Source organism: Chiloscyllium plagiosum, unplaced genomic scaffold, assembly GCF_037043375.1.
Source record: "Chiloscyllium plagiosum isolate Xiang-an unplaced genomic scaffold, Cpla_swu_hap1 HiC_scaffold_22, whole genome shotgun sequence".
Classification (NCBI taxonomy): Eukaryota; Metazoa; Chordata; class Chondrichthyes; order Orectolobiformes; family Hemiscylliidae; genus Chiloscyllium; species Chiloscyllium plagiosum.
This window is the reverse complement of record NW_028270160.1, coordinates 48,558,662-48,584,395: the sequence shown is the minus strand read 5'-3', so window position 1 is coordinate 48,584,395 and position 25,734 is coordinate 48,558,662. Positions and strand designations below refer to the sequence as shown.

The 25,734-nt window shown below is 48.8% G+C and overlaps 1 protein-coding gene and 1 long non-coding RNA gene across 6 annotated transcripts in view; one reads left to right on the top strand and one right to left on the bottom strand.

The window, feature by feature from the left end:
- Positions 1–3,024, bottom strand: part of LOC122561380 (pantothenate kinase 1) — a 79,314-nt gene extending 76,290 nt beyond the window's left edge. The window contains exon 1 of one of the 4 annotated variants that reach the window (XM_087999030.1): positions 2,794–3,024. In XM_087999030.1, coding sequence (XP_087855156.1) covers positions 2,794–2,947 — 154 coding nt within the window. In that variant the 5' untranslated portion in view covers positions 2,948–3,024. Of the gene's footprint in view, positions 1–1,568; positions 1,807–1,830; positions 1,966–2,793 lie in introns of those variants that run through there. The other 3 variants (XM_087999028.1, XM_087999031.1, XM_087999029.1) reach the window with 3 other exon arrangements.
- On the top strand, positions 1,998–25,479 carry LOC148145986 (uncharacterized). Of its 2 annotated transcripts, none has more exons than XR_015760951.1 (3): positions 1,998–2,104; positions 6,773–6,957; positions 24,962–25,479. It is a non-coding gene; the product is annotated as an uncharacterized LOC148145986 (long non-coding RNA). The 2 variants fall into 2 exon arrangements; XR_015760952.1 differs by lacking the exon at positions 24,962–25,479 and adding an exon at positions 22,587–22,656.
- Positions 25,480–25,734: the final 255 nt, after the last annotated feature.

Sequence of the window (25,734 nt, the reverse complement as noted above, 5' to 3'; positions counted from 1 at the left end):
TCGGCCCAACAAGTCCACACCGACCCTCCGAAGACTAACCCACCCAGACCCATTCCCCCTCTGTGTAATGCACTTAACACTATGGACAATTTAGCATAGCCAATTCACCTGACCTGCACATCTTTGAAAGGTGGGAGGAAACAGGAACACCCGGAGGAAATCCACGAGGACACGGGGAGAATGTGCAGACTCCACACAGATAGTTGCCCAAGGCTGGAATCAAACCTGGGACCCCGCGCTGAGAGGCAGCAGTGCTAACCATGTAGTTACAGTGACGCCATTTGACTCGACTCAAATTCTGGAGTCACATGCAAACCAGACCAGACAAGAACAGCAGTTCCCTGAATCAGATAGGTGTTTCCCCCCCCCCCCAAAGATTAGCAATGGGTTCATGATCATCATTAGACTCTTAATTCCAGATTTTTATTAAATAGAAAATTCCACCATCTGCCATAGCAGGATTCTGGCGACCTGGGTTGCTGGATCAATAGTCGAGCAATTCTAGCACGAGGGCACCACCCTTTCCTTTGTCCATCAATAACATCCATGCTGAATTCACATTTTTAAAAAATGTAAGAGAGAACATATCTGTAGAACTTTCTAAATGCCTTCTACCATGTTAACACTTACTTCTTGGCATGCCATTTTCTCAAAGAAATGATACTCCATGTAGATAGGATTAGATGGATAAAACAGGCCCATCTGCTCCCCTCAAACATTTTATTTTCTTTTGGATGATTTTTCTCTCAAACAAATCTATATTACTCATATCAACTTTTCCTTGTGGTCATGGGTCTCCTCATGTGAAAATATCTGAAAACTTTGTCTAGCTGATCAATTTTTTTGATAATATTCCACAAGAATATTCCTCAGCCTCTTATTTTCCTGGAGAAAAATACCCCAATTCATCCACATAGCCGCAATCTCAGTTCTGGCATCAGCTTTGTAAACCATGCCTACATCTTCTCCATTGTCTGTATCTTTCCATTTTACATAAGCAAACCAGAACTGTGGTGCATATCCAAAGTGTAGGCTAATCAAGTTTCAAGACAAATTTGACAAATGCTGATTTCCAATTCTTTGATTTTGACATCCATTCATAAAAAATCATCCAAATTGATGATTGCACAAAGAATGTTTGTGTTTGTTGATGAACCATTATTTAATATAGTCATGTTTGAGGCAATAGACAACATATCCATGGTGAAATTCTTAGTACTGATGTTTACTGCAAACGTTGACTTTCTGATGAGTATCCCAATATTGAACAAATGTCTCCTGGATGCAGGTTTCTGCGTCAGAATAAAGCATCTGCTGGAACTTAATTGTCAAGGTTAGAATCAAACTCAATGATACAGCACAGAAGAATGACATTTAGCCTGTTACTTATATACCAACTGTTTAGAACAAACTGTTCCTGTTTGTTTACTTTGGATTCCAACATCTGCAGTTTTTTTGTCTCCAACACATTTCCTACTCTTTTCCCATAATCCTGCAATCACTTAAGAATTTATCCTTTTGAAAGTTCAGGTGTAGTACTTGTCTCTGAAGTTAAATAAGTTACTTACATGGCTTTTTAGCTTCTTTCCGTTTCATATCTTCTTTCAACTTCATTACAATTTATAATTGTTAGCAGCCCAGGACAGAGAATAAGCTCTCACTTTTGCAATTTTTTTTGAAAAAATCTCAAAACTCAAATATGCTACAATGTAAACTCAGCTCAAACGTGCAAACTGAACAAGTAGACAAAAAACTGCTCATACATGCAGAATATCTAAATGCAAAGCGACCAGAAAACTTGCTCCAGCACTTTGGCAAGATTCACGTTACCTTTTCCCTGATGTCAGTGGGTGTACTTTACATGTAGTGGTTTTATTGGTCATGACGGTCGGCTTGCGAAGTCACAAGTGATTACTAACAACGAACCAGAACCTCCTGAGGAGACGCTACCCAATCAGACAAACCAGCGCTGCAGGAAGACACGACGTTCAAGGATCGCAGCAATAACATAACGACACCATTCACCGGGGACCGGACTACAGCACCATGCAATACCACTGCCAACACAGAAACTACAGTGTATAGAAACTACAGATGACCATGAGTAAATACCCGCAGAATTTTTCGAACTGATTTTTACGCCAGTCATCTTTCATAATGTGAACAGACCAAACGTTCAATTCATACGTGACAAATCTGTACCATCATCTCTCATTCCCTGCACAGGAGGTGCAAATCGACCCTCAACGCCAAGAACTGTGCCACCTCCCACTGTACTCCTGCATCTACCCCACCCCATCTCCATCTCCCCCCCCTGTCCCATCTCCATCTCCCCCACTCCATCTCCAACTCCCCCCCGTCCCACCCCATCTCCCCCTATTCCCCGCCCCCCCAATTTCCATCTCCCCCCCCCCGTCCCACCCCATCTCCATCTCCCCCACTCCATCTCCAACTCCCCCCCGTCCCACCCCATCTCCCCCTATTCCCCCCCCCCCCCAATTTCCATCTCCCCCCTCTGTCCCTTCCTCATTCTCAGTCCCCAGCCGCCTGTCTCCGTGCCACCTCGTTCCCTATCCCCACATCTCCCAGCCTCCAATCCCTCCCTGGGCAGCCCATATTTCCCGCCTCGCCCTGCGAACCCTCCCTGACCATCCACCGGGACCGTCATATCCCCAAACCCCTCAGAAAGGCCCCATTTTATTTGCCTACCGCCGGTGGCGATTACCCACAAAATGCCGCTGGTCAGTTAGCCCCTCCCCCTCCCTCTCCTTCTCCCCCTCCCCCACCACTTACGGGGTCTGTTTTTTCTCCCCGAGTCTATCCTCCTGCGGATGCGGCATTTCTTGGCGGGTGACTCGTTCTCCCGCTCCGGGCTGCGGCGGCTGGGCCCCGGGTGAAAGCCATTCTGCAGCCCGTTGTGGGCCGGCCTCGGGCTGCCCGCGTCCATGCTCCGGGCCTGCGGGTCAGTGTCCGGAGTCCGGCCTCAGCTCGAGCCTTCGGCGGCAGCAGCTCGCGTCCCGGGGTCACTGGCGGTCATCCCGGCTCCGGCTGACGTCACGCGCCTGCGCACTGCCTTTACCAGACACAACTGCGGGGCTGCGTTCATACAATTACCCGTGAAATACCTCCCTGTTCACGGTATTGCTCACACAATTACCTCTAAAATGCCCCTGTTCACATAATTACCTCTAAAATGCCCCTGTTCACACAATTACCCCTAAAATGCCCCTGTTCACACAATTACCCCTAAAATTCCCCTGTTCACATAATTACCCCTAAAATGCCCCTGCTCACACAATTACCTCTAAAATGCCCCTGTTCACACAATTACCTCTAAAATGCCCCTGTTCACACAATTACCCCTAAAATTCCCCTGTTCACATAATTACCCCTAAAATGCCCCTGCTCACACAATTACCTCTAAAATGCCCCTGTTCACACAATTACCTCTAAAATGCCCCTGTTCACACAATTACCCCTAAAATGCCCCTGTTCACACAATTACCCCTAAAATGCCCCTGTTCACACAATTACCTCTAAAATGCCCCTGTTCACGTAATTACCTCAAAAATGCCCCTGTTCACATAATTACCCCTAAAATGCCCGTTCACATAATTACCCCTAAAATGGCCCTATTCACAGAATTACCTCTGAAATTCCCCTGTTCACATAATTACCCCTAAATGCCCCTGTTCACATAATTACCCCTAAAATGCCCCTGTTCACATAATTACCCCTAAAATGGCCCTATTCACAGAATTACCTCTGAAATTCCCCTGTTCACATAATTACCCCTAAAATGCCCCTGTTCACACAATTACCCCTAAAATGCCCCTGTTCACACAATTACCCCCAAAATGCCCCTGTTCACATAATTACCCCTAAAATGACCCTATTCACATAATTACCCCTAAAATGGCCCTATTCACAGAATTACCTCTGAAATTCCCCTGTTCACATAATTACCCCTAAAATGCCCCTGTTCACATAATTACCTCTGAAATTCCCCCATTGATTAGATTCCCTACAGTGTGGAAACAGGCCCTTCGGCCCAACCAGTCCACACTGACCCTCCGAAGAGTAACCCACCCAGACCCATTTCCCTCTGACTAATGTACCTAATGCTATGGGCAATTTGCCAATTCACCTACCGTGCACATCTTTGGACTGTGGGAGGAAACCAGGGCACCTAGTGGAAACCCACGCAGATAGGGAGAGAATGTCTCCACTCAGACAGTCACCCGAGGCTGGAATCAATCCTGGTGCTGTGAGGCTGCAGTGCTAACCACTGAGCCACCAAGCTGCCTGATCATGTGATTATCCCCATAGTTACCCCAAAAATGCCCCATTCACACATGTATCCCTGAAATGCCCCACTCATATAATTAACTCATAATTATGAGGGGCATGGATAGGGTAAATAGGCAAAGTCTTTTCCCTGGGGTCCGGGAGTCCAGAACTAGAGGGCATAGGTTTAGGGTGAGAAGGGAAAGATATAAAAGAGACCTATGGGGCAACTTTTTCACACAGGGTGGTATGTGTATGGAATGAGCTGCCAGAGGAAGTGGTGGAGGCTGGTACAATTGCAACATTTAAGAGGCATTTGGATGGGTATATAAATAGGAAGGGTTTGGAGGGATATGGGCCAGGTGCTGACAGGTGGGACTAGATTGGGTTGGGATATCTGGTCGGCATGGACGGGTTGGACCAAAGAGTCTGTTTCCATGCTGTACATCTCTATGACTCTATAATTACACCTATAAGACTCTGTTAACACAATCACCCCTAAAATGCTCTGTCAATAATTATCCTCATAATTGCCCCTAAAATACCCCAATCACACAATTACCTTTAAAATACTCCTGTTCATATAATTAATCCTAAAATACTCCATTCATGCAATTACCTGAAAACACCCTTGTTTGCCAAACCACAATGATAAAAACTCCCAAACTATCCCTGCTCGTTCAACGCCAATGATAATTTTTAAAAAATTATTTGCAGAATGTGGGTGTCGTTGGCTGGCCAGCATTTATTGCCCATCCCTAGTTGCCCTTGAGAAGGTGGTGGTGAGTTGCTTATTGAACCACTGCAGTCCACCTGCTGTAGATTGGCCCATAATGCTCTGGGGAGGGAATTCCAGGACTTTCACCCAGCAACAGTGGAGGAACGACAATATGATTCCAAGTCAGGATAGTGAGTGACTTGGAAGAGAACTTAGTCCTAAAATGCCTATATCTACCCAACTACAATGATAATCACCTTTAAATCCCCTCTGTTCACAGAACTCTAATTATAGTTACCTGTAAAATACCCCAGTTCATCCAACCTTAGTGATGGTTACACCAAAAGTAACATCTGTGATGTACAAGTGCCAGGCAATGATAATCTTCAATAAGAGACAATCTAATCACTATCCCTTGACATGCAATGGTGTTAGTATCATTGAATATCCCACTATCAATATCCTGGGGATTTTTATTGATACCCTCCATCATGAGGTCAAAAATCAGGATATTTGCTGATAATTACACAATGTTCAGCAATATTCACAACTCCTCAAATATGGAAACAGTCCATGTCCGAATGCAGAAAGGCCTGGACAATATCCAGGTTTGGGGGTAATGGGTGGCAAATAATATTTTTACTGCACAAATGCCATCTCCATCAAGACAGAGTCTTACCATCATCTCTTGTTATTCAATGAGACTACCATTATGGAATCACTCACTGTCAACATCCTGTGGATTATCATAAAAATATGGCTACAAAAACTTTCCAGAGTCTGTCCTCCATTGACAAGGCAGAAGTCTGAAGTATGATTGAATACTCCCCACTTTCCTGGATAACAACAGTCGAGAAACCTGACACTATCTGGGCTAAGTGGCAAATCATATGATTGGCAAGACATCCACAAACATCCACTCCCACCATCAGTGATGCTGGTGTCCAATCCTCTTTCAAGAGCATCAATTGAATCTGCCTCCACCATAATCTCAAGCAGAACATCCTACATACTAACCACCACCAGCCAAATAAAGGCTTTTCCTCATGATGTTGCCATTCCTTTTTTTTGGCAATCACCTTAAATTACTGCCTCTAGTTATTTATCCCTCTATCAACATTTTAAACACTTCCATATATGATCTCTAGACATGAGCTCACTCAAATCATGTTGCTTATTACCTTAACACACTAAATCCTATTTTGACATTATCAGTGAGATGTAACATTGGATCCAAATTTATTATTCGGTTCATGTGCTTACGTTCCTCGCATTTACTCAATCCTCCCAATCTCTTTCAGCTCTGCAAGATCTCAGCTTTCTGACATTTTGTGTATCTGTGATTTATTTTCCCTTACAAAAAACAGCCATGACTTCAGCTAAAACATAAGCTCTAAAATTCCTTCCAGAAACCCACCCATCTTTCTGTCCTCCTTTCATTACTCCTTTAAGTTGTTCTTTCTCACCTAACTCTTTGACCAGGTTTTTGGTCCTCCGTTCTCTTATCTCCTTTTGTGGCCCAGTGTCAAACTGACTCTGGTTAACCTGCTGTGAAAAACTTTGGGTTGTTTTAGAATAGTAAAGGTGCTACATGAATGCAAATTGTTGTTGTCACTGTAATACTGACAAAAGTAGTGGAGTGATGACTTCCATGATATGAAGGGCTGTCCACTTTGGGGGCCACTACCCCCATTTTGCACAGGCAGCCCTGAAGTTTCTACAATAAAACTCAGTCATCAATATCTTTTTTTTTGTTTGAAATGATAGCAGTCAAGCTGTGAGTCAGGATTGATCAACTACCAAGGCAGTGAATGCTGCTTCCCAACCACCAACTCTTCCAGCTGAGATGGGAGAGAACTTTATGAAGGTTTCTATGAACAGGAGACTTTTGGGATACTGAATGGCATGAAAATAAAGAGAAAATAACAGAAAGATGGGCACTGCACAAACAGGTAAATATTTTGACCCAGGTACTTTGCATCCAAGGTTGCTGAAGGAAATAAAGGTAGATATTTCAGGGCTGCTGTCCTCTAATTTTCTCATTCTCGTTATAAACAGGGATAGTGCCAGAGGACCAGAGAATTACAGACATTGTACTCTTATTCAGAAAAGGATAATCTGGCATTTAAAAACCAGTTAGTTCAGTCAGTGACTGTGAACATTCCTTCCGCCAGCCAACATCTTGAGTTTGACGCATGTACTGACTTTCCCCTTTACATTCCTTATTTTCTTCATCTGCTTCAGCAGCACCTAAACCCCCTCGCCACACCCAAGATGTCAGGGCCTCCCCACTGCAAGTTTACATGGTTGGACTCCACCATCTTCCTTCAGAGCTTTCCTCTGCTCCTTCAAGTAAGGACCATACCTGAATCACCCACTGCCCTCACCTCTGATTCCCACTGCCTCTCCTAAGCTTCCATTCTCTTGCTCCTCTCTCTCTCTCTTGCTCTGCAGCTTCCACAAAGAGAATTGCTCACCTCAAACATGACCACACAAAGACAACTAATGCACACCACCTTTAAACAACTATGAACCTGATGCCATGCAGTTGTTGCATGCCCTTGACTTAACCTTGAATGTAGGACCTCATTTCTAAAAGATTTAATCTACTGAATACTCATGTCATATAACACAAGGAACAGTCCACCACAGGACAGGGTGAAGCCCAATCCACCACTGCCAACAGAGCCAACTTAATTTCTCATTTTGAATCCAGCATCATGAGCTTGACATTTTGGTTCCCAGCCAACCAACCCCAAACTTAACTCAACCACCCACTTATTACCATATTCCCACTGCATTAATTAAAACTTCACCCCAAGTTTCAGTAAAGATAGATGTGGATTTGGAAGGTCATAACACGTTTAAGAACTTCAAGAAAGCACATTTGAAAATTGCACGGTAGTTTGAAAGGCGTTGGGTGTTTTCTTTGCAGGGGGGGAGTGAAGATTTCGATTAAAAGATGAGAAGGACAAATGTTGAAAAGTTAGGACCACTAACAATATTGATTTACCTGAGGCCAAGAGGAGGCATTGGATAATCGGTGGTATAATGGGAACAGGATCAAGGAACAGAAGGTTTGTAGAGAGCTTCTAGGAAGCTAGGAAACTGAAATCAGTGTCAGTTCAGGGTTACAGTGGGTTAGTAGAAGGATGGTAGAGGCAGAGGTGGCTGATCAGATCGTCTTGATCTTAGTGGCAAGAACCGGATGTGCTTATTGTTGGAGCAGAGAATGTAGCAGACAGGGGTGTAGTGTTCAAGAAGATCATTTGTAGAAAATAATTCAGGGTCACCTTTACATTCAGTCCAATCCTGGAATGATGGGAAGCTTTAGGACCTGAGAACAGCTCCTGATAGTGATCTATGTGGTCCAGATCTGTGATGAATCTGTGAAACAATTGTTTGGCAGATCCTTTCCGTATTATATCTCGTGCGTTTAAGATAGTGAGGGCTACAGTAGAGAAGTGGCTTTACTTGGGAAGGGTGTATCAAAAGTGGAGGTGATTGTGTATCTGAGTAAACCAGTAGTTCCAGAAATGTTGTGGTAAACCAAAGACTAGACAGTGATATTATGAATGTGCATTTGTAAGTGAATTGTGAGAAATGCTTTTATCTTATACTCTTCCTATGTATCACTATATACTACAAAACTGCCTAAATAAACTGCACAGTTATGAACTCCAGCTCCAGCTATGACTTCATTCATAAACCTCTGGAATGTAGTTTCTGTAACCAAATGACATGACTTGACATTAGCATACCCCGCAGGTATTCAAGGTTTGCATAAAGATTTGTAGCTCGGCTGCCAGTTTCCATGTATGTGAGTGTGTTCACCAAGCTGGGAAGTTGATTTACAGATGTTTTGTCACCAGTCTAGGTGACATCTTCAGTGCCACAGCATGGAATCCCGTGAAATTGCAATAAATAATCAGTTTTTAAGAAATCACATTTGCTGCAAATGTACTGAAACATTTCTCCTTCAGTGAAGATACTTGAGACGTTGCTGGATCTGATCAGTTTTTAAGAAATCACATTTGCTGCAAATGTACTGAAACATTTCTCCTTCAGTGAAGATACTTGAGACGTTGCTGGATCTGATCGAATCCTAACCATCGCCACCTCCGCCATCGCCACAATACAGTGTTGCTGTATTGTGTCTTCCGTAATATATTTGAATCCATTTCTGCTGCTTCTGTTCGCCAGATCCAGTTGCTCGTTTTAGTGGCCGGTATATTGGGTCGAAGTCTATGTGCTTGTTGATGGAGTCTGTGGATGAGTGCCATGCTTCTGGAAATTCTCTGGCTATCCTCTGTTTAGCTTATCCTATGCTCATTGTCTAGTCCTAGTCAGATTTGTGGTCCTTCTCATCTGTATGTGTGGCTATAAGTGATAGCTGCTGATGGCATTTAGTGGTTGTTGGTGTTCATGGATGTGATTGCTAGTTAGAAAATCATAGAATCCCTACAGTGTAGAAACAGGCCCTTCAGCCCAACAGGTCCACACCGACCCTCCAAAGAGAAATTCACCCAAATCCATTCCCCTACATTTAGCCCTAATTAATGCACCTAACCTACACATCCTGAACACTCTAGGCAATTTAGCATGGCCGATTCACCTTACTGGCATATCTTTGGATTGTAGGGGCAAACTGGAGCACCCAGAGGAAACCCAAGCAGAGACAGGGAGAATGTGCAAACGCCACATAGACAGTTGCCCAAGATAAGAATCAAACCCGGGTCCCGGCGCTGTGAGGCAGCAGTGCTAACCACTGAGCCACTATTGTCTGCCTGTTTATCCCATATCGTGTTTTGTGCAGTTTTTGCATGGAATCTTGTAAATTACATTAGTCTTACACAAGATGGAAATAGGGTCTTTTGTCCTGGTGAGTTGTTGTCTGAGCACAGTTGTCGGTTTATGGGCTTTCATGAATCCCAGTGGTCAGAGAAGTCTGGCTCTCAGTTCTGAGATTTTTTTATATAAGCGTGGCTAGTGAATTAGGTCATGGTCTGTCCTCATCATGTTGTTTTTCTGTTAGGCATCTGCAGATGAAGTTGCGAGGATATCCATTCTTGGCAAATACTCAGTAGAGGTCTTCTTCTTCTCTTCGTAGGCCGGGAGTGCTGCAGTGTTTGAGGCCCTTTTGAACAAGGTCCTAATTAGATTCCCTGCAGTGTGGAAACAGGTCCTTCAGCCCAACAAGTCCACACCAACTCTCCAGAGAGTGACCCACCTAACAATATGGGCAATTTAGAATGGCCAATTCACCTGACCTGCACATCTTTGGACTGTGGGAGGAAACCCACACAGACACAGGGAGAATGTGCAAATTCCACACAGATAATGGCCCAAGGCTGGGATAAAACCTGGGTTCCTGGCGCTGTGAGGCAGCAATGCTAGCCACTGAGCCACCATGCTGTCCATGCAGCTTCTCTTATGTGTGTGTTAGAGTGGTTGGTGTTGGAGTTCAGGACCTGGTCCGTGTGTGTGGCTTTTCTGTACCCTTTTGTAGTACATTCACAGTTCTGTATTCTTTGTGCCATCACATCCAGGAATGGGAGTTGATTGTTGGTTTCCATTCTCTCCTAAATCTGATCCCTGTGAGCATGGCGTTGATAATCTGATATGTGTTCTTGATTTCTGTTTTCTTAATAATTGTGTCTTCCACCTATCTGATTCAGAGTTTGGGTTGGATATGTTCTAGTCTTTGCATCACTACTTCTGTTATGAGCCCAGAGATGAGTGAGCCCATTGGTGTCCAATTGAATTATCGTATATTTAGTTGTTGAATGTGAAGTGTGTCCCAGCAACCACAAGCAGCAGGAACGGAACCAAATAAATTCCAGAAGACACAGTACAGCAGTTCTTCACAGGAGGCTCCAAAGTACTGAAGATGTCCCCTAGACAAGGGACAAGACGTCTGCAAATCAACTTCCCAGCTCGGTGAACATACTCACAACCACGACAATTAGCATAACCCATTTGGTGCAACGAAAGCAGACATTTCTTCAACCTCAATGTTAATGGCACTTACCACTACCAATTTAATAGATCAAACTTATTAAGGAATGGGGCACTATCAATGCAGTCTTCCAACCATGAAATTGTATATGAATCTATTTATGTGACTGCATTCACCTTTCAATAATCTATACAAAATCTAGGGCATTTATTTTTTTTTTTTCTTTTTCTTTTTTTCCACCACCAGGAAGATAGGAAAACACCCGGGTGGCCAGTGACAAACACTGCCCTTTACATCAAAGGGCAGTGCTGTGTGAATCCCTATTTATGTTCTTTTAACCCCCACACTACCACCTAAGTGCGGTAGTGCTTATTTTTTCCCCCAGCACCCATGGTGTGTGTGTGCAGGTGGGAGACACAGTGAACTGGCATTCCTTTTTTTTTTGTTTTTTTCACATCAAGGGACAGTGCTGTGTGAGGAAGCTTTTTTTTTCCTTTTAACCCCCACACTACCACCTAAGTGCGGTAGTGCTTATTTTTTTCCCCAGCACCCATGGTGTGTGTGTGCAGGTGTGAGACACAGTGAAGGACACAAAGTGCACAAATTTTTTATTCAATTTCCACCACCAGGAAGATAGGAAAACACCCGGGTGGCCAGTGACAAACACTGCCCTTCATATCAAAGGGCAGTGCTGTGTGATCAAAACAGTGAAGGGGAGGGTAGGGACTAAATCAAAATAGAGTTGGAGGGAGAAATAATGCACTCCACTCCCTGCAGCGCCCACCTCTCCCTGAACAACTCCAGGGTGTTGGTGGACACCGCGTGCTCCTTCTCCAAGGACACCCGGGCTCTAACGTAACCGCGGAAGAGGGGCAGGCAGTCGGCCCTAACGACCCCCTCCACGGCCCGCTGCCTGGACCTGTTGATGGCCAGTTTGGCCAGGCCCAGGAGCAGACCCACGAGGAGGTCTTCAGGCCTGCCCTCCTTCCTCCGTACCGGGTGCCCAAAGATCAGGAGCGTGGGACTGAAGTGCAGCCAAAAACAGAGGAGAAGGTTTTTCAGGAAATCAAAAAGGGAGTGCAAACGCCCACACCCAATATATACATGGTCCACGGACTCCACAACGCCACAGAACAAGCAGTTGGGCTGGGAGTCCGTGAACCACCGCAATCTGCGGTTGCAGGGGACTGCTGCGTGCAGCACCCTCCACCCCAGATCCCCGAGAGAAAGGGGGAGGACTCCCACGTAGAGAGCCCTCCACTGGGGATCCCCACCGCCCGGTGGCAAATGGGCACGCCAAGGCATGTCCGGACGGTGGATGAGGGAGAAGAGGTGGATGGTGTGCAGCAGCAGTCGGTACAGGGCTCTTCTTTTTATTTCCTTAAACAAAACAAAATTAAAATTCCGGAGGCGGCTCAGGTTGTGGGGCACAGGCTCCCGTGGGAAGTACGGGACCTTGGGGCCAATGTGAAATTCCGTCCGGGCTGGGGTGAGCGCGGACGGGATCCCACCGCACACCTGAGCGTCCTCCAACTGGTACACTACGTCGGGTCCGAGCACCGCCGTTTTAAGGCGTCGGATGGCGGTGGCCACGTACCGGACGTCTACCGCTGCCCTGCTATGTCCTGCGGCAGCGTCCAGCCCAGGCCCCCGGCACCCAGCACGTCCCCGACCCTGGTCACCCTCGCCGCCGCGGCCCTCCCCTCCGACAGCCACTCGAACCCGCGAGTACGGAGGTGCGGATTCCTGAGCAACGGCTCCCTGACGACAGCCGCTACTCCAGCCGGAGGGTAGGCGCGACGCGATTCGACCATGTTCCAGACAGTGATCAGGTCCTGGTAAAAGACAGGCAGCGTCTTGAGGGCGACCTCCAAACCATCACGGTCGATGAACAGGAGCTGCGTGTCGTAGTTGAGGTTATGCACCTGGCGGAAAAAATACGTCGCCAGGGCGCACCACCGAGGAGGAGGCTCGACGTAAAGGTATCGCCGCAAGGTCTGAAGGCGGAACGTCGCGACCTGGGTGCGGACGCACACCAGCGACTGACCGCCCTCCTCAATAGGGAGACTCGCTGCCTGGACCTGTTGATGGCCAGTTTGGCCAGGCCCAGTGCATCTTTTTGTCCCAGAAGAAATCGACCAACGTTCTCTGGATGTCAGCGACAAAGCCAGGAGGAGGGACCAAAGTGACCAGCCGGTACCACAGCATGGCGGCCACCAGCTGGTTTATGACCAGCACTCGACTCCTGTAAGATAGCACTCGGAGCAGTCCTGTCCAGCGGCCTAGGCGAGCCGAGACTTTGGCCTCCAGCTCCTGCCAGTTGGCCGGCCAGGATTCCTCAGCCGGGCCGAGGTAGACCCCCCGGTAGAGGAGATGGGTGGTACTCCAGCTGAACCCCCGTAACTCCTCCGGCAGAGAGTCCACCCGCCACGGGCCGACCAGGAGTCCGGAACATTTGGCCCAGTTGATCCTGGCGGAAGACGCCGCCGAGTACACGGCCTGGCACTCGCGCATCCTCCCCAGGTCAGCCGGGTCGGTGAAAGTGAGGAGCACGTCGTCGGCGTAGGCCGAGAGGACCACCCCCGTGCCTGCGCCGCGCAGAACCAGCTCCGACAACCTCCTCCGCAAGAGGCGCAGGAAAGGCTCCACGCACAGGGAATACAGTTGGCCGGACAGGGGGCAGCCTTGAAGCACTCCTCTCCCGAAGCGAAGGGGCGCCGTCAGGGACCCGTTAACTTTAACCAGACACTCTGCGGCGGCGTACAAAAGTCGGATCCGGGCGACGAACTGCGTCCCGAACCCGAATGCCCGCAGAGTCCCGAGCAGGTACTCGTGATCGACCCTGTCGAACGCCTTCTCCTGGTCGAGAGACAGGAAGGCGCTCGGCAGACCAGCCCGTCGACAGAAATGGATCAGGTCCCGGACCAGGTGGACGTTATCGTGTATCCTCCGGCCCGGGACCGTGTAGGACTGGTCCGGGTGAATCATGTGGGCCAGCACGGAGGCCAGGCGAGAAGACAACACCCTGGCGAAGATTTTGTAATCCGTGCTGAGGAGGGAGACCGGACGCCAGTTCTTCAAAGAACGAAGGTCCCCCTTCTTTGGCAGCAGGACGATGACTGCCCTGCGCCAAGAAAGGGGCAGCAGTCCGGCATTTAGACACTCCCCCAGGACCTGTGCGTAGTCGCTCCCCAGGACGTCCCAGAACGCCCTGAAGAACTCCACAGTCAGCCCGTCCAGCCCCGGGGTTTTGCCCCTCGAGAGCCGGTCGAGGGCGCCGGTCAGCTCCTCTAAGGTGACGGGAGCGTCAAGCCTTCCGGCGTCCTCCGGGCTGAGCTGCGGCAGGTCCTCCCACAGAACTCTGCGAGCATCCTCGCTGGACGGATCCGGAGAGAACAGAGCCGTGTAATAGTTCCGGACGTGTGCCCTGACTCCCTCCGGATCCGAGACGAGGGACCCGTCGTCGGCCAGCAGCACAAGGAGCTGCTGACGGGTGCCACGCCTTTTTTCCAGCGAGTAGAAGAAGGGGGAGCCGCGGTCCAGGTCCTGGAGGAGCTGGATCCGCGACCTCACGTACGCGCCCCGAGCCCCGACGAGCTGCAGGTCCCGGAGCGCGGCCTTCTTCTCTTCGTACGCCCCGCGCAGGGCCGGGTCCGCGTCGGGCTGACCGAGGCGTGACTCCAGGTCGAGCAACTCCCTCTCCAACTCCCGGATCCTGGATTTCCGCCTCTTCGTCGACCCCCTCGCGTACTCCTGACAGAAGACGCGGACGTGAGCCTTGCCCACGTCCCACCATAGCCTCAGGGAGGGGAAGCTTCCCCGCTTCCTTCTCCAGCCGGCCCAGAAACGACGAAACGAGTCCCGGAACCGCTCGTCCTCCAGCAGCAGGTTGTTAAAGTGCCAGTACGCGGAGCCCAGCCTGGCGCCGAACGGAAGGAGTTCCGCCCACACCAGGTGGTGGTCCGTGCACGACACCTGCCGCGTGGAGGCCTTCGGAAAACAGGAGGCGTACGCCCGCGAAACGTACAGGCGGTCGATTCTGGACGCTCTGACCCCAGGCCTCACGAAGGTGAAGGCGATGGAGTCGGGATGGAGATTCCGCCAGACGTCCACCAGGTCGAAGGACTTGACCAAGTCCCCCAACCTCTTCCCCGACGCGCAGCCAGTGCGGGCACCGCCGTGGTCCCTGCCCTCGAGGACGCAGTTAAAATCTCCCCCGAGGACGACGCACTGGTTCTCGTCGATGGAAGCGAGATGAGCGGACACTTCTTCGAAGAAGCTCGCTTGCCTCGGCCCGGCCAGGGGAGCGTATACGTTCACCAAGTGAAGCACCGCGCCCCCCAGCCGAACCGTCAGGTGAAGCAAACGGCCTGGCACTGGCTCCCTGACCCCCAAGATCTCCGGCTGAAAATGCGGGGCCAACAGGATAGCCACCCCGCCAGATCTGCGGGTGAGGTGACTCATGTAGACCCCCCCTCGCCACTCCAGGAGCCAGGTGGCTTCGTCTCCCGGGGTAGTGTGGGTTTCTTGCAGGAAGCACACCGCATACCTCCCGTCCCGAAGGACCGAGAGGGTCTGGAATCTGCGCTGCGACTCCCTGCTGCCGTTGATGTTGAGGCTGGCTATAGTCGTCTCCATGTCGGAAGCTTTGTGCAACCACCACCGGTACAATTAACAAGCCCGTGTATATATTTACAGGGAGGACGAGGGAGGGGCACTGAAGTCCCTCGCCCTCACCAGGCGTGCCCCCAGGAAGTTCCTGACTCGCTTTCGCTCGTTAATGTCGAGCCCAGGCACCTGGCGGGCAGGGTGGGCCGACCAGTAAACTTTCTCAAAAGAGCTCCAGCGGTCGAGCGCCAGTTGGGCTCTATCCCGGCGACTCCGAGTTTCCTCGACAAATTCCCGGAGTTCCTCGAGGGGGATGAGGGGGAGATCGGTGGGGGGCACCCGGGACTCAAAAAAGTCACTGCAGACGGAGTCCGCGTCGTCCCCGGTGTCCGCCAAACCCTCCTCCGGGTGGTCGCCCTCGGTCACCGACCCCTCCCCCACCGAGAGGATGGGGGCTGGTCCGGCGCCGCCAACCGGCCTCAAACCCCCGGCGACCCCACCCCCAGGGTCACCGGCGGTACCTTCCTCGACGCACCCCTTCCCGGAACACCCCGAGTTCGGGTCGTCGGGCGGCAGAGGCTCGGGGCCCCTCTCCTCTCCCGACACCGGGAGGCCTGGCTCCTCGGGGAAAAGGTCATCCCCCGGGAAAAGGTCATCCCCCAGGGCCAAGGCCCCCGGAAAAACAGTCTGGGAGGGAGGAGCGAGGATAACACCCTCCTCCCCTCCACCGCTCGACGACCCAGCAGAGGGTCCTCCGTCGTCGCCCGCACCACGGCCCTCGTGGTCATTGAGGTCCTCCCCAGGGGCCGGAGGAGTCGAGGCAGCAGGAGGCCCTGCTGTAGCCCCCGGGGGTTTGGGCGAGTCGGGCCGCAGTGCGGGACAGTCGAGGGGCACCATTGGCTCGTCCCCCGGAGAAGGGCAGCGCCGCCGGCGTGCTGCAGGAGAGTCCCTCCCCTCCAAGGGCCGGTGCCTCTTCCCCAGAGAGACCGGGGGGGAGGGGGGGGAGGGGAGGGGGGGGAGGGGAGGGGGGGGGGGAGGGGGGGGGAGGGGGGAGGGGGGGGGAGGGGGGGGAGGGGGGGGAGGAGGGGGGGGGGAGGGGAGGGGGGGGAGGGGGGGGGGGAGGGGGGGGGAGGGGGGGGGAGGGGGGGGGGGAGGGGGGGGGAGGAGGGGAGGGGGGGAGGGGGGGGGGAGGGGGGGGAGGGGGGGGGGGGAGGGGGGGGGGAGGGGAGGGGGGGGAGGAGGGGGGGAGGGGAGGGGAGGGAGGGAGGAGGGGAGGGGAGACGAGACGAGGGGAGACGAGACGAGACCCTTGCAGGGGGTGGGTCAGCGGTGGTTCCCCCCAGGCTAGTGCCAGGGCGTGGCTGGGCTCGGGCTCAGGGGCCCCTGGGCCAGGTGTCACGGCGCCAGGGTCGGGTGTTAAAGCCCGAGGGGTTTCTCCATCGGGGCGGGTGGTGGATGTGGGGTCAGCTGGGTTAGGATCAGGTAAGGGTTCGGGGGTGTGAGGGTCAGGGGTCCCGCGCCGGGGCGACGCTGGCACGGCCGGAGGGGCATTGTCGTGCCGGGGCGGGGTAGGTCGTGGGCTAGGTGTCGGGGAAGGGGATAGGGTGGTCTCCCCGTGGGCGGGCTTGACGCGTCGCGTCTTTTTCTGCGCCTTCTGGCCTGCCGGACGCTCACCCCCCTCCCTGCCAGAGGCTGGAGCATTGGAAGCCTCTGGCTTAGCCTCCGGTGCCGGGGCCTGTGGTGTTGACTTCGGGGGAGGGGGAGTGGGTGCGGCGGCACCACCATGAGCCGTTGGTGTGGGCTGGGCGGCCTTCTGGGTGGGGCAGTTTTTTCTTATGTGCCCCACCTCGCGGCACAGGTGGCACCGCACACCGTCCGCCGTCCAGAAGGCGCGGTAGGCCGCGCCCTCATGGAGGACAGTAAATGAGCCCTCGGTGACCTCCTCCCGGGCCAGGCAAATAAACACCTGGCGCCGGAAGGAGTAAACGTGTCGGAGGGCAGGGTCCTTCAGACTGAGCAGGAGCGGCTGGACACCCGACCGGATTTCCCCCAGGGTGTTGAGGTGGGGGAGAAGGAGCTCGCTGGCAATGAAGGGCGGGACGTTAGAGATCACGATCCTCTGGGCCGTAACCTCCAGAGGGTCGACGGGCAGATGTGTCCCGCCCACAGCGAGCCCCCTCTCCACGGCCAGGTGGACCGCCTGCTCGGTCCTCAGGAAAAATATGGCCTTCCCGTACATGCGGGCCGCAGCGACGATGGCCAGTGGGCCGACCACACTAGCCATGGCCTTGCTGCAGGCCTCGATGGTCATGTTGGGATGGGGATAGGCCTTGACCCCCAGGCGTTTGGTGAGGTGCCTGAAAGGGGTCGACGTCGCAGCCGGGGTTGGGACAGCCGAGCCCAAGGCAGCGGCTACCCCGGCGTAGGTGCGGCTGGGCCCCGCGACCTTCGGGCTCGCCATACTCTGCTGCCGAATGTTACGCCCCAGGCAGCAGCAGCGACGGTGGAGACCGGCCTCGGACAACAGCAGCGGTGGAGGCAGGCCTCAGGCGAGTCTACGGTAGGCCTTCGGTCGCAGTGTGGGGGCAGACCTGTTGGGGAGAGTCCCCAAGGCAAGTCCCAGGCAGCCCCAAAATTAAGTCCCAGGCAGTAGTGGTGGAGGAGCCCGAGGAGAGTCTCAGGCAGCGGCAGCAGTGGAGGCAAGCCTCAGGCAAATCCCAGGTAGGCCCTTGGTCGCAGCAGTAGTGGGGCAGACCTGTTTGGGGAGGGTCCCCAAGGCAAGTCCCAGGCAGCCCCAAAATTGAGTCCCAGGCAGCAGCAGTGGAGGTCCTGGGGAGGGGTCCAAGGCGGGTCCCAGGCTGCGGTGGTGGAGGCGGGCCTCAGACAACAGCAGCAGTGGAGGCAGGCCTCTGGCAAGTCCTGGGCAGGCCCTTGGTCGCAGTGGTGGGGGCAGACCTGTTGGGGAGAGTCCCCGAGGCAAGTCCCAGGCAGCCCCAAAATTGAGTCCCAGGCAGTAGCAGTGGAGGTGGGCCTCTAGTAACAGCAGCAGTGGTGGAGGTCCTGGGAGGGCCCCAAGGCAAGTCCCAGGCAGCAGCAGTGAGGTAGGCCCCAAGCAGCAACAGCTGAGGCAAGTCTGGGCGGGGTCCCAGAGACCAGCAGTGGGAGTGCTGGTCTCTCCTTCTCCTTCTCCTTCTCTCTGTAGGGCAGCTGGTCTAGGGATAGTCGCCTTCAAGGAGAGTCCTTACACATACACTCACAATAGGCAAACACCCGGGTGGCCAGTGACAAACACTGCCCTTTACATCAAAGGGCAGTGCTGTGTGAATCCCTATTTATGTTCTTTTAACCCCCACACTACCACCTAAGTGCGGTAGTGCTTATTTTTTCCCCCAGCACCCATGGTGTGTGTGTGTGCAGGTATGAGACACAGTGAAAGACACAAAGTGCACAAATCTTTATTCAAATTCCACCACCAGGAAGATAGGAAAACACCCGGGTGGCCAGTGACAAACACTGTCCTTCACATCAAAGGGCAGTGCTGTGTAATCAAAACAGTGAGGGGGAGGGTAGGGACTAAATCAAAATAGAGTTGGAGGGAGAAATAATGCACTCCACTCCCTGCGGTGCCCACCTCTCCCTGAACAACTCCAGGGTGTTGGAGATGTTAGTGTCTAACTGTTCCAGGATTTGCGTTTGCTAGTTGAATTATACAAGGTTCACTTTGAGAAGCTTCTGCTTCTACCTCACTTTTATAATTTCTGTTCTCTTTCATAACTCTTACCGCTTGATACAGTTACTCCTCCTTTTCCTCTTCCTTAAGATGATAGTTTTCGGCATGTTGACATGCCATAACCAATTCTCCTTCCTACGATCAGGTGTATTTATCAGATACATCACTTTACTATCTCTCCTTTGTATGGATCATTGAGTTTCACTTTCAGAGGTTCACCTTAAGGCCAATACCAATCAACAGCACCATCTCATACTTGAAACCCTCTAGCTGTTGAAGCTTTATCTGCCCATTCTTTAATTTTCATCTGTGAAACTTTCAAATGCTCTTGTACTACCCTTTCCAGGTCTTTCCAGAAACATTGAGGACTTGTGTTTTTGGTTCAATAATGTCTCCCTAATCAATTTTAATAGACCTCTAATCTCATGAGCATAAACCAATTCAAGTAATCAAAACCGACTAGATTCATTTGGGCATTCTCCGCCAGCAAATAGGAAATCTAAACGTGTCCCAATCTTCTGTGTATTTGTGTCAGTATGCCTTAATAATGATTTTGAGAGTCTGATAGTGCCTCTCCAAAGCAGCCCATGTTCGTGGATAACAGTATGTGATGTTCCCTTACTGGACAATGACAAGTTTTGGGTCTACAATGAGCACTGGGAGCAGAGAAGCAGTGACTTTTAGATGGTGTTTAGGGAGGACATATCGAAAGACAGGTAAAGTGTGTGGAATACTAGCTAAACAGTGGCATGCAAAAATGGGATGTATGTGTGAGCCAATGCTTCTCAAGGTCTACAGGTCTTTCAAAAATGGTACGAGCTCAAGGGATGCTGGTCTTTTACCAGGTAACTGCTATGTAATAAGTTGGTCCAGGAATGGCATTTGGTAAAATAGAGAAAGAATCAGACATGAGAGATGCCACAGAGATGGAATTAGTAGTTAATGAGGCAAGTTTGATAAGATGCAATGGGAAATACAGCTACACTTTGCACAAGAAAATCTTCAGATTAATCTACATAACTTGCATTTAGTCAAAAATACATAAAATTCACTCCAATATCTTCTTTCAGTTGCTCTGCGCACATAATAGTGCACATTGCTACTTGACCAGGATCAGGAAATAGAGAACAGCAAGGTTGAAACCGATTGTATTTGACATCATTCCATGCATAAACACATAACTCATTAAAGTATATTGCGCACGCTGTCGGTAAGATACTTCAGTATTAGAAATAGTGTGGGTTGTTTAAAACCAATGGAAGAACAATGCATCCTATAATAACTTGGCTAAGTGACTCATTTAGAAAACAAATTAATTGTGCATCGTTATGTGTTTCATGTAGTGTTGGATCTATAGCTGTTTTAGTAAAGAGCCATTTAGTTACTTATGTCAGCAAGTATAATATCCTGGTATGTTGGTAAAAAAAATCAAAATGCTGTCTAAATTGATATGTAAGTACAATTTGTATTTGTGAGGTAAATAGCTAAATCTAGGAAAAATCCAGTTAATTATAACCCTGAGCTAAGCTTCTTTTATTTATTAAGTAACTCCTGTTGCTGTATGTGACAGTATAAATGCTCTATGTGGGTGTAATTATGAAGCGCGATTTTTCCATGTGATCTATTAATTAATAAGGTTTTGCCTAAATACTGGCAAATTGCTGTCCACACCATTCATGCCAGCTGACACAGGAATTTCTGGATGTTCTGAAGTTGTCGTTATGACAAAAGCAGAGTTTCGTTTTACGTCAAATTGACAAAATTATTGAGTGCAACTTTTACCTTCAAAGGGGGGAGTATATTGATAGTATTGGATCCAAACCCAGCCTCTCCTACTCCCCTATTTATTTATAACACTTATTTATAACAGTTGAGACAAAGGAAAACCTTTTGGAAGTAACTATAGATAAGATGAAAGCTGCCTTTCTGATCTAGCTTACATCAGACCCCAGATATGTGATCTATAGATGAGCCTAAATATGGAGGCTTTGTCTGAAGGTGCTGATATTTGTGCCCGATCAAAGAATTAATAGCTATATGAAGTTCAACAATACATAGGCAGTTTATTGTGATGTACTTGCATATCAATTTACCATGATAACTTTGAGTTTGGTTCATTAGCCACCATTTCAAGGTTAAATGACGATGGTCTGATTGTCTTTCATTGGATATGGTCATTGCCCAGCACTTGTATGACAGAGCTGGTACTTGCCACTCATCAGCCCAATTCTGGGTATTTTCCATGTCTCGCTGCAAATGGACGCACACTGCTTCAGTATCCAAGGACTTGTGAATGATGTGAATGTTTAGCAGTCATCAGTGAACATCCTCACTTCTTATCTTATGATGAAGGCAAGGTCATTGATGAAACAGCTGAAAATGTTTCAGCCTAGGACACTACCCTGAGGAACTCCTGCAGAGATGTCCTGGAGCTGAGATGACTGACCTCCAACAACCATGACCATCTTCCTGTGTGTCAGATATGACTCCAACCAGTGGAAAGTTTCCTACATGAAGAACTGTATACTATATTATTTGAGGAAGTAAACTCAATTTGAAATTTTAACTTTGAACATCAGCTTGTCTTTTTTTAAAAAAAGAGAGCAAATATTGTTATTTTCTGTTGGGAACTGGCCTGGGAAAAAAAATGTAACTTAATTATTGATGTAAAGATGCTGTAGGTGAATCTGCATTGATCTGCTGCTGTGCAGCCGGTTAGATGTTAAATTGGTCAGTCAAGGGAGAAGCGATGCTGACTCAGTTTTGCCAGAAGGCAGTGTGATACTTGGTGGCTTCCACTGACTGTGCTTCTCTGTCTCTCTGTGCTTCTCTGTCTCTCTGTGCTTCTCTGTCTCTCTGTGCGTCTCTCTGTGCGTCTGTCTCTTCAGTTATCAAGTTGATCGATGTTCTGAGGGAGGAGTCCACGCCTGTAAGAAATAAGTAAACATTTTTAGAAGTCTGCTGAAATATTTGCATCTATCAGTGACTTTGGAATTCAATCAAGATATACAGTTCATCTTGCCTGTGAACAACCCACTGTCCAAGGATTTCATTAAGGCCTGGTGTAAATCTTTCAAAACTGTTTATTCAACTGGCAAATCACAATTCCTTTAGTTGTTTTTTAAATTTATCACTTAACTGAGTCTATATGTCAATCTGTCTGTTTTGAGAATGTGGTTATGATCAAAGAAGATTAAGTTTTAGATCAGAGTTATTAAATAGATTGTGTTTCTGTTTTCTGCTAAAGTTACATATTAATAATAAATTAATAATTTTTGTTTAAGTTAGAACCTTGGTGTCCAAAATCCATTATTCATAAAGTTTGGTTAGGAATGATTGAGCAGTTTGGAGGATCATTGATGTTTTACTTTCACTCTGTTGTGAATCCAGTAAGGGTAAGCTGATTTGGTTTGGGTTGCTATCCCTGTGTCATAATACATACTTTAAATTTCTTTATAATTTTTAAAAGTACATATTATAAAACCAGACAAGGATCTAAACAGTTTTCAAAATAATGAAAGTTACAATTAGGTCATTTTATGTTCTTGTTTATTTTATGATTATCTCAGATCTCCCCAGTGGTTAGCACTGCTGCCTCACAGCACCAGGGTCCCAGGTTCAATTCCAGCCTCGGGTAACTGTCTGTCTGTGTAGAGTTTGAACATTCTCCTTGTGTCTGCGTGGGTTTCCTCCAGGTGCTCTGGTTTCCGCCCACAGTCCAAAGATATGCAGGTCAGGTGAATTGGCCATATTAAATTGCCCATAGTGTTAGGTGCATTAGTCAGAGGGAAATGGGTCTGGGTGGGTTAGTCTTTGGAGGGTTGCTGTGGACTGGTTGTGCAGAAGGACCTGTTTCCACATTGTAGGGAATCTAATCTCTTTTATCCATGTTTGAAGCAAGGTTGTAATGAGGTCAGGAGCTGCGTGGCCCTGGTGGACCCAAACTGGGTGTCACTGAGCAGGTTACAGCTGAGCAGGTGCAGCTTGATCTCACTGTTGATGACACCTTCTGTCACTTTATTGGTGATCTCGAGTATACTGATGGGGCAGTAAATGGTTGGGTAAGCTTCGTCTGCATTTTACGTAAAGACATACCTGGGCAATTTTCCACAATTTCAGGTAGATGCCAATGTTGTAACTGTCCTGGAACAGTTTGGCTAGGGGAGCAGCAAGTTCTGGAACCCAAGTCTTCAGTACAATTGTCAGAATGTTCTCAGGGTCCATGGTCTTTGCAGTATCCAGTGCCTCTAACTATTTCTTGATGTTGCATGGAGTGAATGAATTGAAGGAAGTCTGACATCTGTAATTCTGGGAGCCCCTGGAGGAATGTGAAATGGATCATTCTTAGCTGGGGGGTGAAAATCTCACCCTGAGACAATTAGAATCATCATAGTGTGCGGCACGGTGGCTCAGTGACTAGTACTGCTGCCTCACAGCGCCAGGCACACGGGTTCAATTCCCACCTCGGGCAACTGTCTGTGTGGAGTTTGCACATTCTCCCCGTGTCTGCATGGATTTCCTCTGGGTGCTCCGGTTTCCTCCCACAGTCCAAAGATGTGCAGGTTAGGTGAATTGGCCATGCTAAATTGCCTGTAGTGTTAGGTGGATTAGTCAGGGGTAAATATAGGAGGGGTGGGTTTGTCTTCAGAGGGTCGGTGTGGACTTGTTGGGCCGAAGGGCCTGTTTCCACGCTGTAAAATCATAGAATCCCTACAGTGTGGAAACAGGCCATTTGACCCAATAAGTCCACACGGACCTTCTGAAGAGTAACCCACCGAGACCCATTCCCCTAACATATATCAGTCTACATTTACCACTGACTAGTCACCTCACCTATACATCTAACCTACAATAACATTTTGGGCAATTTAGCATAGTCATATCATCTAACCTGAACATCTTTGGACTCTGGGAGGAAACCGGAGCATCTGGAGGAAACCCACGCAGACAGAGGGGAGAAAGTCTCCCAAGGCTGGAATTGAACTCTGGTCCCTGGAGCTGTGAGGCAGCGAACCACTGAGCCACCATGCTGTCCTTAATCAATACCTCATTGAATGAAAAATGGCTGTTGCACAGCTGGATCTTTTGTACATGAACTTTAGAAATAAGTTTTATTTTGTCTGAGAGATTGGTGGGAAAACATAGCGTTCTTTAACATGAATGATCCCATTAGTCAGGAAAACAATTTGATTGTACATACCAAACAAGGATTAAATTTTATGCAGAGTTTATATTAGCTAGTTGAGCCATAACCAATAAATTCATTTTATTCTTGCATAAAATAGAAAGTCATTATTGATGTAAAATCATTAGGTTTTGGGTTTTTCTTTAAGTAACATGGATTTTTTTTTAATGTGAAATGGTAATGTTCATCAAATATATAATATTTACTCCCAGGGCTTTCATTCCATTAACGCCCTGAAACATTGGATAACTGTGTGATGACCTTTCAGGAGCTGTGGACTATCTATCCTCTGTTCAGCACCGTTAAGAAAATAATCATTCTTTTGATAATTGATTCTTATTCCCTGCTGTGCTATTTTTGCCAAATTGCATTTTTTTGTTCAAAGATAAAACTCTGCCTTGATTTGCATCCAGAGGGATAATTAAACTTCGCTAATGCACATTATAATCCTTTCCATTCTCTTTGAATCCGCAGGTGGATCTGAATGAATGGAACCACCACACCATTCAGTGATTTGCACCGCCTTATACAGGAATTGAAATAACCTGGACAAAGTCATAGTTTTCTTTTGTCTCTCCGAGATCACAGAATGAGTAACTCTCTGTATGACCTGAGAGAATCCTCACAGAGCAGGAGGTTAGGCTGAGGAAGGGCTACGGTATACTGCCCTGAATATCAAACCTCTTCCCTGAAAGCAAGTCTCCCCACTCAGAGCACAGCATTTCAAATAATAAATAGGTGTCACCTTCATTTGAGTCAGGCCATGGTTCACACTCCACTCTAAGGTCATAAACATTATGCAGATAGACATCACACTGCATGAATGAGGGAGTGTTGCACTGTAACATCAGATGTTAACCTAGGGCTCTGCCTTTCTGCTAAATGTAAAATATCCTGTAACTTTTTTTTATATTTTAAAAAAAAGTTGGAGCTCCTCAGTTGTGTTGACTAACATTTATTTCTCAACTAACATCTTTAAAGTCATTTCACTCTTCATGGAACTTAGCTTCACATATGTTTATGTTATATCAGGGAATGCACTTTAGATAAACAGTTCATTAGCTGTCTTTTTTTTTTGCAATGTTCTTATGTCCATTAGATTCAATTCTTTCTTTCTTTTCCTTTAGTTTGATTAAAACTTTAGGACCCAGAAATTGGTTTGTGATGTCTTTCAAGTGTAGTTGATCCTTAGATTACCTGCACGCACTGGCTTGGAAATATACAGAATGCAAACTTTGTGCTGCTTC